The sequence below is a fragment of the Vombatus ursinus genome, unplaced genomic scaffold (assembly GCF_900497805.2).
Source record: "Vombatus ursinus unplaced genomic scaffold, bare-nosed wombat genome assembly UNPS02015106.1, whole genome shotgun sequence".
In the NCBI taxonomy this organism is placed as follows: domain Eukaryota; kingdom Metazoa; phylum Chordata; class Mammalia; order Diprotodontia; family Vombatidae; genus Vombatus; species Vombatus ursinus.
The window spans coordinates 1,767,912-1,778,934 of NW_020954884.1; the positions used below are offsets into that span (position 1 = coordinate 1,767,912).

The 11,023-nt window shown below is 35.1% G+C and overlaps 1 protein-coding gene across 1 annotated transcript in view; it reads right to left on the reverse strand.

Annotated features, from left to right (window-relative positions):
• DNAJC21 (DnaJ heat shock protein family (Hsp40) member C21) overlaps window positions 1-11,023 on the reverse strand; it is a 32,832-nt gene that overhangs the window by 7,314 nt on the left and 14,495 nt on the right. Inside the window, exons 7-9 of the mRNA XM_027846262.1 lie at window positions 5,838-5,925; window positions 3,841-4,002; window positions 3,318-3,360 (exon numbers count right to left, since the gene is read on the reverse strand). Coding sequence (XP_027702063.1) covers window positions 3,318-3,360; window positions 3,841-4,002; window positions 5,838-5,925 — 293 coding nt within the window. The remainder of the gene's footprint in view (window positions 1-3,317; window positions 3,361-3,840; window positions 4,003-5,837; window positions 5,926-11,023) is intronic.

An 11,023-nucleotide genomic window follows, 5' to 3' on the forward strand; every position in this document is an offset into this window, starting at 1 on the left:
AAATTTGACTCAGTTCTCTACATATTTTAGAAATGAGGCCTTTATCAGAGACACTGGTTGTTAAAATTCTTTCCCAGTTTTGTGCTTCCCTCCTAATCTTGGTTACATTGACTTTGTGCAAAAACTTTTCAATTTAATGTAATCAAAATTTTCCATTTTGCATTTCATAATGTTCTCTATCTCCAGGCAACACTCTTAAGACTTTAAATTGCCAAGAAGCAACTGATCTGTATTGGCAGATGGTGTCCCCTACATTAATAAAATCACAGATTTGGTCCAAAAAAAATTTTTGTCCATAATAGCAACTTCTTACACATTATCTGATTCAACCTCTAAGAAAAAAAAAAAACACCCTGCAAGGGAAAAGAAAATGATGAGGGGCTACAGGAAAATGAGCTCACTAATGTACTGCTGGGAGAACTCTGAAATGGTCCAGAAGTTATTTGGAACCATGCCCAAGAAGTTACTAAATTGCTCACTCTTTGACCCAGCAATACCATAACTAGATCTATAATCCCAAGGATATCTAAGATAGTGAAGAGAATAAAACCTATGAAATAATTTATTCAATAACACTGTAAAGAAAAAACTTTGAAAGACTTAGTAATTCTGATCAATGCAGTGACCAATGATTCCAGAGGACAAGAAAAATAACAAGGAAACACTCTACCCACTTCCTGACAGAGAGATGATGGATTCATGGTACAGAATGACATATACATTTCTGGGCATGGCCAATGTGGGAATTTGCTTTGCTTGACTATATACATTCATTACAAAGTTTTATTTTTTTCTTTTTTTAAGGTGAAAAGAAAAGCAAGATGTAAGAAACAGAAATTTATGGTTTCATGTACAATATCCTTTTTCTGGTTCTAGTACATGGAAATGCTCATTTTATTTGGTGGTTACGTTCAGAATTTTTTTTTAAATAAATGACTCAGCAAAATAGGTAGGACAGATTCTACTACACCATTTTACTGATAAGGAAACAAGCTCAATAAAGTTAAACATGTTAAACTATAAAAATAATGTGTCTATTTCCAAAGAAGATCTATTACCAACTTTCTGCGAGGCTTTACTATGAAAAACAAATAGCTCAAGTGAAAACTCTAATCATAAAGAATATGGCACTCTATCTTTCCTGGAAAAGATGACTAAAGAACAAGCAACTAACATAATCTCTTGAACAAATAAGATAAACCCAAGATTCCTACTGAAAAGTTAGCCTCTGTATTCATGACCTAAGTTCTTCTGAAAGCATCCTCCTTTCTTTTAAACAAAATTTATTTGGTTGTATAAATTGAAATCCACTGTTTTTATGAATACGCTGAATCACCCTAGCCTCCTTATTAAAATGGATACAGGCATCAATTCATCTTATTCTTATGGGCTCAAAGGCATCCACCCTACCTAAGGATCAGGTAGGCTAACTATATCAAAAATTATCTTAAACTGGTGGTAAAAATGATTTGAGGCTTATTCTAGTGATTCCTGAATAAAATCCAACAGGATCTTATTTGTAAATAATATCTTAATAACTGAACAGGGTCCCATGGTGTGTGGAGTTTAAATAAATCTTTTTTTTTTTTCAAATAAAACACACATTTCCATATACACTATAGAACAGGAGATAACATCTGATTCTCTACACATGGAGCCTGCCTTCCTTCTAAGTATAAAATAAATTCATCAAGTAACTTTCAAAGCTATCTTACTTGTCTGTAAGTCCTTCTAACCTCCCTTCGGTTCTCATTTTCTTTTAACCTTATTCCCCCTCCCCAACTCTTTCACCTCCCATTTGGCCAAATAAAAAGGAAAAAAAAATCTTTATAACCGGCATGCACAGTGAAGGAAAACAAAACCCCACATTTGTCATAATAATATTACTTATCTGTCAGCCAGCGAGTAACATGATTTATAATCAGTCCTCTGAATTCATGGATAATCATTACATTGCTTAAAGTTCTTAAGTTTTTCAAAGTTGTTTTTCTTTACATTGTTTTTTGTTCTTGTAATAATTTTTCTCCTAGTTTTGCTCACCTCACTTACAGAAACATCAGTTTTTGTAAGGCTTTCCAGGTTTCTCTGAAATTGTCCTTTCATAATTCCTTACAGCACAAGAATGTTCCAATGTATTCGTATACCCTAATTTGCTCAACCATTCCCCAACTGATTCCAGTTCTTCAAAACTAGAAAACAAAAAACCTAAAAAAACAAACCACCCTGCTGTAAATATTTCTGTGCATTCAGGAGCTTTTCCTCTTTCTTCGATTTCTCTGGGATATAGGACTAGTGGTGGTATTGCTGGGTCACAGAGTACACAGTTTAGTGACTCTTGGGGCACAGTTCCAAACTGCTTTGCTGAATGTCTTGAGTCTGGACCAATTCACACACAGCATCATCAACAGTGTGTTAATATGCCTGTTTCCTCCAACATCTGTCATTTTTCCTTTTTGTCATATTTGTCAATATAATGGGTGCGAGGTAGAACCTCAGAGTTACTTTATTTATTAGTGATTTGGAGCATGCTTTTCATATGGTTGTTGATAGCTTGAATTTCTTCCTTTGAAAACCACCTATTCATATCCTTTGACCAATTACCAATTGGAGAACAGCTTTTGTTCTTATAAATTTGAATCAATTCCTTACCTATCTTACAAATGAGATCTTTATCAGACAAATTTTCTAAAAAAAATTTTTTCCCAGTCTATATGTTTCCTTTTTCATTTTAACTGCATTGGCTTTATTTGCACAAAAACTCTTTAATTTTATGTCTTCAAAATTGTCCATTTTCTTTTCCGTGATCCTCTGTATCACTTGTTTGGTTAAGATCTCATCCCCTATCTATAGATCCAAAAGATAACTTCTTCTTTGCTCCTCTATTTATTATGTGACCTTTTATATCTAAGTCATATATTGACTTAGAGCTAAAATAAATCTTAAACTGAGTTAAAGGGACTAAAATTTTCTGAAGACCAAGGATCACTATAGGCTTCTAATCAAATGCCTACTTTACAAAATTTTCTATGTAATATGCAACACAGAATTAGATATAAGAAAGATCTCTGCCTATGAGTTAATGCAAGAATAGCATTCTAAACACTTTCATACATGCAAGAGGAAAAAACTCTTCAAAATTTGAAAAGCCAATAATATCTTTGGGCCCTTTGACTCTTTTCATCAGTAATGAAAATACAGGATGGAAGTTTTTTAAATCTCTTCAAAATTTATATATTATTTTGTATCAGCTAAACATTCTGAGTTTGATTATAATGACACTTAATGTTTAAAGTTACTAAGTTTCTCTTTCAACATACCGGCACAGATTTCTGTTTCTTTTTCTTCTGTTTTTTGGAAAGCCTAACAAGTAGACAAAAATAATATTAAATAATTATATAAAAATTTAACAATTCTAAGCCAAAGAAAAATATTTGTACCCTGGGAACAAAATGTTTCAAAATATTCCAACTTTAAAAGGATGAAAGAATTTTTACTTAAAAAAAAAAATCACATTAAGGAACTTAAAATATTCAGCAATTCAAATTAAACTGCCAGTCTCCCAGAGGGCCTACAATTAACTAAGCATCAACAATTCTAATGTTTGCTTACCCATAGAGTACTATACTTTTTAAAAAATGTAATTAAAAAAAAAAAGAAAAATGTAATTCAAGTAGAAATCTGCTTTCATTTGGAGTATATCCCTTCCTCATATTAGAGGAGGAAAATAAATTCTCTAAATTAGTACTACAAAATAACTTCTTTGAGAAAATGCTACAAACAAATAACAATTATCCCTAAATATTAACAACATTTATAGCAATTTTGTATACTTAAAAGTACTTTTGCTTTGGTGTATCTTCTGTTTCTTCCTCTGCATTAGCATCCAATCCATTTTCATTTGCCTGTTGATGTGCTGAAAAATCTTCCTCCTCCTCTTCCAACTGTTGTTTTAACAAGGCAACCATCTCCCGATGCTTCTTTGATTTTTCATGATTCCTCATGCTGAAAGAACATCAAGATGGTGTTATTAACTGCAATGTAATTTATGAGGCATGATTATTATTGCCAGTAAAGTGTTCTTATACATAATGAATGCTAAATAATTCTTTTAAAGTGGCAGTGAAGATATTAGAAAGAGAAATAAAGCCCCAAGTTAGGATTGCTTAAGCACTGATATACTGGAAAACTAGGGATGCAGCTACGGCCTTGTTTTCTTAATTCCTCAAACCTCTCTTTCTGCCAGTCATCCCCTCCTTTCTTGCTATTTTCTGTCTAGTTCTCTTCACTATTCTGCTCTGTATTTAATGTTGCAATGTCGTCTCTGCTCTGTCCTTCCTATCATTCCATTTACAAAGATTTACTGAGCGCCTCCTCTGTAAACAAAACAGCTCTATGTATTTGGGGATATATAAGACATGTACAAGAGAAATTTGTTCCTGTCAAGGAGATCATAGTCTAAAAGGTCAAGGGAAAGGCCATTTGAAATAATTGAAGAATAGAAAAAGAGGAGACTGTGCAAATGCCAAGTGGCACTAATAGCCAATACGGTGGTAATTCAGCATCTTAACTTCCTCAGCAGTCCTCCTTCAACTCCTCAGGTTTCTTCTCTCTTCTCTACCTCACTTCCCTGCCTCCTCCTCCCAGGGCTCCTCTCTTCTGTGGCCTAAAGGGAGAAGTGAGGCAGCTGCTAACTGTGATTGTAGGGACTTCTGGGTTTTGATCTCTCTCTCTCTCTCTCACAGTAATAGTGTTTTATACCTCTCCAATATATTTTTTCTTCCTTTTTTCTCACTGTTGATTTTCCCCTCTTCCTTTTTCTCAATGTATTTGTTTAGGCAGCTTTATCTTTGCCATGTTTCTACCTCTGTTCTTTCCTTAACAATGTTCTTTTTGGTCCTTTCTTTTCCTACCATCTCCAGAACTTGTCTTTGATCTCCTTGGATAAAGTCCTTGTACCTCATCAAGTTTAGTTGGCAATGCTTGTGGGCTGGCAGCAGAAATATGTATGAGGAAGTAGAGAGATCTCAAGTCCAGGAGAGGAAATAAAAAAATCATTAATTTTGACCTGTTCATCTCTTAAAAAAACTATCTCACTGATATTTCTCAGTTGACTAAATCAGTAAGAAAGAGCACCGGACCTGAAGTCCGGAGATATGGGTCTGATTCTCATCTCAAATACTGATTAGTTTTATGACCATGGGCAAGCCAATTTCTCAAATCTTGCACTCCCTCTCAATCTGTGGGTTGTTGTGAAAAAAAAGTACTCTGCAAACCTTAAACTGTTAAATGTAAGTTAATTAGCTAATTAATTATGAGGCAGAATGTGTAGGACCATTCAGAGAAGAATAAAATATTAAAAGAGAAGAACACTGGCTCTGGAGACAGAAAAAACAAGTCTGAGTCTCAATTCTACCTATGGGACCTTGGGAAGTCATTTAATCTCTAAGCCTCAGTTTCCCCATCTGTAGAAACAATAGTACTTGTCCAAAATACTTTTTCAGGCTCAACTGTGATGACTAAATTATATTTTACATAATGCATAAAGTCCTATGTAGATGTCAACTACCATTATCACCATAGTTACTATTTTATAGGACAAGAATTGAACCACGATCAGTAGAGGAAAGTACTATTGATTGTGTGTCCAATTTGTCCAGCAATTGGTCCAAAATACATTCTTATGCTAGAGTTCTTATAAAGTCATTGTTACAAGCAATGATTTTAAAGAATCTCAAAATAGAAAATAATTCTTTCTAATCAAATAATTGGTATCACTGCCTATTTTTTAAAAGTAATAAAAAACAAAGTTATCTGCTTAAAGAAAGAAATTTACTTACGCCTTTTCTGTCTTAAAGGATTTGTCACATGCTGGGCAGTACAAATCATCATAAATTTCAGCGTCTTCACCCTCGTCACTTAGTTTACCTACGAGAAAGAATCTCTGAATAACAATTCTGAAATGGTCTGAACACAAAAAATACAGACTACTTTCAAAGCTAGAATTCCTTAATAATGTTCTAACATAGGATTGAGATGGCAAATTGTTGCTTCGGTCTCCTAGAGGGATGTTTTCTTTCTCTGCACCAAACAATTTTAATATACCTAGATTTTTCTATTAGTGGAAAAAAGTACATTAGTTCAAACCAAGGGAAACTCTGTGGTCTTGAGGGGACCTCTTTAAAAGCAATTCTGCATTAACTGGGAATGTTTTTAATATCGTCCTAAAAAACAACATATATTTAGTATTCTTATTCTTCAGGTTCTTCAACATAGATCAAAACAAAACAAAAAAATCAAAAGGGATTTTAATTAGCTGTTTCCAGGCTGAAGTTCTAGATGAGACAGAAGTTTAGAAAATCTAATATAATTTAAAAGGCCCCACTGGAGAGACATATTTTTCAGCCATGAAGTTTATAGCTTTATACTTTGTTAGACTTCAATTAAACTTGTTTACAACTACGACTTTCAATCTTTGAACAGACTTAGTATCCAATGTTTTTTCATTATTAGGCAGGTCATGGATATACACAATTATATAAACCTGAGCTTTGTCATTTACTTTTCAGATATCTTCCCTTTACCTGAGGTTACATAGCAGTCAAAAAAACCCGTAATGTTACAATATCCAGGATTCACATACCCAGAAAGCTCTTTAATGGGAGTGAGGGTGTGGGCAACACTATAGTCCATTTCTATTAAATAAATAAATATGCTGAACTGCAAAATCTTGATGTCTCAGAGTTCAAGTCACATTAGAGTTCATCTGGCCCAAGCCAATTCTTTGAACAGGAATACCCAACCTAGTGCCTCATACAAGTAGTTTTTCAGCCTTTGCCTGATGTCTACCAGTGAGGAACCCACTATCTCCCAAGATATCATGATCTGCTTTTAGAAAGAGTAGGAAGTTCTTTCCTCTATTTAACAGAAATCTGCCTTTCTAACTTCCACCTGTTGTCTGTAGTCCTACCCTTTGGCAGGAAAGTAAAGAAAAGCAAATTTAATCTCCTTTCCACAAGAAGGTCCTCCAAATACTAGAAGGTAACTATCATATCTATTCCCTTCCCCTCGATACCACCACACCTAGTCTTCTCCAGGTTAAATGGAGAAGGAGATAGGTTAAATATCTCCTGTTCCTTTAAGTCAATGCTCTTATGGCATGATTTCTTATGTCTAGGTCATGTTCCCCTTAAGTCTTCTCATCTTTAAACATTCCCAGTTCCTTGAATTCTTCACTCTCCAGCTACTCCAGGAGTCAATACTCAAGTGAACCTGTGATCTCATCAACTTGGATGTTTCTTCCCCCAATGATGCAGACAGCAACTCATCTACACTGACCTGCCCAATCTGTGTGGACTCCTGTCCATATCCAACCATAAGTTCACCAAAGGAGATCCATCCAACATGATGACAGCATTACTTACCTTCTCTTGACATCAAAAGGATACTAATGAACACTAGGGCTGCTGTGGGCAGCTAGGTAATACAGTGGACAGAGCACTGGACCTGGAATCAGGAAGACCTGAGTTCAAATCCAGCCTCAGACACTTAATAGCTGTGTGAGCCTGAGCAAGTCACTTAACCCTGTTTACCTCAATTTCTTCATCTATAAAATGAGCCAGAGAAGGAAATGGCAAACCATTCCACTATCTTTGCCAAGAAAACTCGAAATGAGGTCATGAAGAGTCAGTCACAACTGAACAACAACATCTACAACAGCTACCTACGAGTCATCCCTCAAGGTGTCCACATGATCAGCCTATCTTCTTTCTTTTTTTTTGATCACACATTTTCCTGATCACACATTTTCCTGATAACATCTTTTATTTCTGTTCTTCAAAGACCCTTGTTGGTTATACATCACAGTCAGCTCACACACAATGTACTCTCCATTGCCCTCTGTGTTATATTAATTTTCAGTTCTCCAAAGACTGCTGTATTCCATATCTCCCAGTTGTACAACTAGTCAATGCTCTTGGCCTAAAATGTAGTGTCCAGAACTGGACCCAATATGCCAGGAATGGTCTACGGGCAGAGTACAGTGGCACTATCACTTCCCTTGTTCTGGACTCTATATCTCTATTAGAACTTCCTAAGACCTCATAAGCTTTTTTGCTCCCACATCACAATATTGATTCATGCTGAGATTTGCCTGTAAACTACTAAAACTCCCTTAATCTTTTTTCCATTAACTACTATCTGGCTGTGCAAATGACACATAAATAAATTGTTCTTAATGACTGGCTAAAAGAAACAATTTTCAGGATTTATTCTGGTAAACTTCAATTTAATCTATTGCACCTTCCACCTACAATACTGTACAATGATACAAGGATTTAATGAAGACATCATCTTTCAAAAAGGTGGAAGGAGCCATGGGCAGAGCTGCCACTCTGGACCTGATAATCACCAACAAAGAACTAGTAGCCGAAGTAAAATGATGAGAAACTTGGGTCCGAAGTGACCTCCTCCATCTTGGAACTTGAGATAGAAGAAAACCATATGTAGTCTTGGTATGCACCATGGATTTTAGGAGAACAAATTTCAAAGGACTCTGGGAAAGAAATCTAGGACTACATCACAGAATTTTAGAAACAGAAAGGAGCTTGGCAGCCATCTAGTCCAACGAATACCAAAAACAGAATCCCACAACACATTTGACAGGTGCTCACTCAGCCTCTGCTTAAAGACTCCAAAGGGAAGTCTCCTATCTCGCCCAGAGCAGTTCATTCTACTTTAGGAGACCTCTAAATGATAAGAAGTTTTTGTCTTATGTCAGACCCAAATCTGACTCTTCCACCCATGGATCTTTGGAAATGGAGAATACCACTGCCTAAAATTCTCTAGGGAAGTTAGACCAAGAAGACTGTGATGATCTCAGGAATTAAATTCTGAGAACACAAAGAAAAAAATACCAATGAGGTGGCAAAGGAGGAGCAATCTAAAAAGACGTATGTGGTTCAACAGGAAACACATCAACTAACTTAGACATTTTTAGACTCTTACAGAATATGAAGTAAAGGCAGGCAATAGAAAATAACTATTAAAATGCAGCATGATTCTATACGAATAATGTCAGCTAGTGAGTACTAAAGCTCAGAATTAATTGAGCAATGAATGCTAAGGACCACAAAAGGGTTTTTAGCTACATCAAGGAAAAGAAGGCTTATGGGATCAAAGAAGAAATAGGGTCTCTGCTCATTATGAATGGAACTATGATAATGGGCAAGGAAGAGAAGATAAAACTAATTTTTAATTTACTTTTGTTTTGTTGATTTTTACCATACTAGACATTAAAACTGAGAAATACTTACATTTTACTTATTAATTCATTAAAATAACAATAATAAACCTATAACATGGATTCCACCACTATCAAAAACAGGCTATTAAAATACTCCTCTCTTTTCCAACTATTTATCTGTAGGAGCTCAGATTTTCTTTATATGCTGCAAACAAAACATAGTTTGAATGAAGCAGATATGAAAATCTAACTGTCTTGTATTAAGCTAGACATTAAAAAGATTCACAAAAATGTGAAACAATGCCACTCTTCTAATTTTTTTGAAAATTTAATGGTTTTTCATAAAAACATGTTAACATGTTATGGGTTTCTTATTATTTTAATGAATTAAAATGTAAACATTTATCAGCTTTAATTTCTAATATGGTAAAACAAATAGCTATAATCCACATAAATAAAAACTTACTGGAGTCCTCAATAATAAGAATGTCAAGCAATCACAAACCAAAAAGCTTGAGAATCACTGGGAAAGATTATTACAATAGTCTCACAATTGTTCTCCTAGCACAAGGCCTCTCCCTCTCCAATCCATCCTCCACACAGCTGACAAACTGGAATTCCTAAGTATAGGTTTAATCATGTCCCTCATTTACTCAAGAAGCCTCATTGGCTCCCCACAGCCTTCAAGTGAAGCAACAAATTTCTCTTAACTGGCATTTTGGCATCCCTCACAAACTATTTCCAACCTATCCTTACAAGCTTATTGTTTACATATTATTCCCTACTCTCACACTTAAGCTCCTGCCAAACTGGCCCGTTTGCAATTACCTGTGCATGACACTCCATCTCCTGTATTTGTGCCTTTGCCTGGAATATGCTTCCCCCTCATCTCCACAACACGATCCCTCTGAACTCCCTTGAATACTCATCTCAAATACCACCTCCTTCAAGAGACTTTTCAGGACTTCCCCAATTACCAGTCCCTCTCCCATCACTGTGTAATTTTTTTATATATATCCTAAGTTTATTTGTTCATTCGAACTGAGTTGATGTTGTTTCCATCAATATCAACTCAGTTCAAATTAAATAATGCAAGATAACATATGTAGAGAGCTTTGCAAACCAGCAAGTATTATAAAAATGCCAGCTATCATAATTTTCATTTCCTCTAGCATTATTTAAGTTCTTTGAGGGCATGGAGTGTATTACTTTTGTATCTCCACAGCTACCCCAAAGTGCAATATGATGCCCTAGGAATATAATATGCTCTGTCTCACTAGAAACTGTCAAGTGAAAAGTAGAATGCAAGCTCCTTAAGATAGACCTAATAAATGTCTATAGAATTTAAATGAATGACCACTTGTCACGAATGTTGTAAAGGGAATCCTCAATCAAATATGAATGGTCTTCATGACTGCTGGGGTCTCTTCCAATTCTGAGATTTTGTGATTCTGGGTTAGAATAGTATAGATCTTCTTTATGCATTCATCACCTCTAATCTATAATGATTGTGCCACATTGCAAGACCCTGAAGTGCCTTCTAAATCAATCAAAGTTCAGTGTTAAGAATATTCAGTTACATTCTAATTCTCTGAAAATTGGTTATCTACATACAGCAAATTTGGGTTAATCAAAATAGTAATATAAATACCAACCTACAATTTCATAGTGCCTTTTCTTATTTCTTTGCTTCTTTCCTTCTTTCTATCTTTTTTTAAAGTAGCCCTGTGATTTCTTCACTATAAGAAGATCCAGGTAAGGAAGGTCCTACACCAGCAAAGC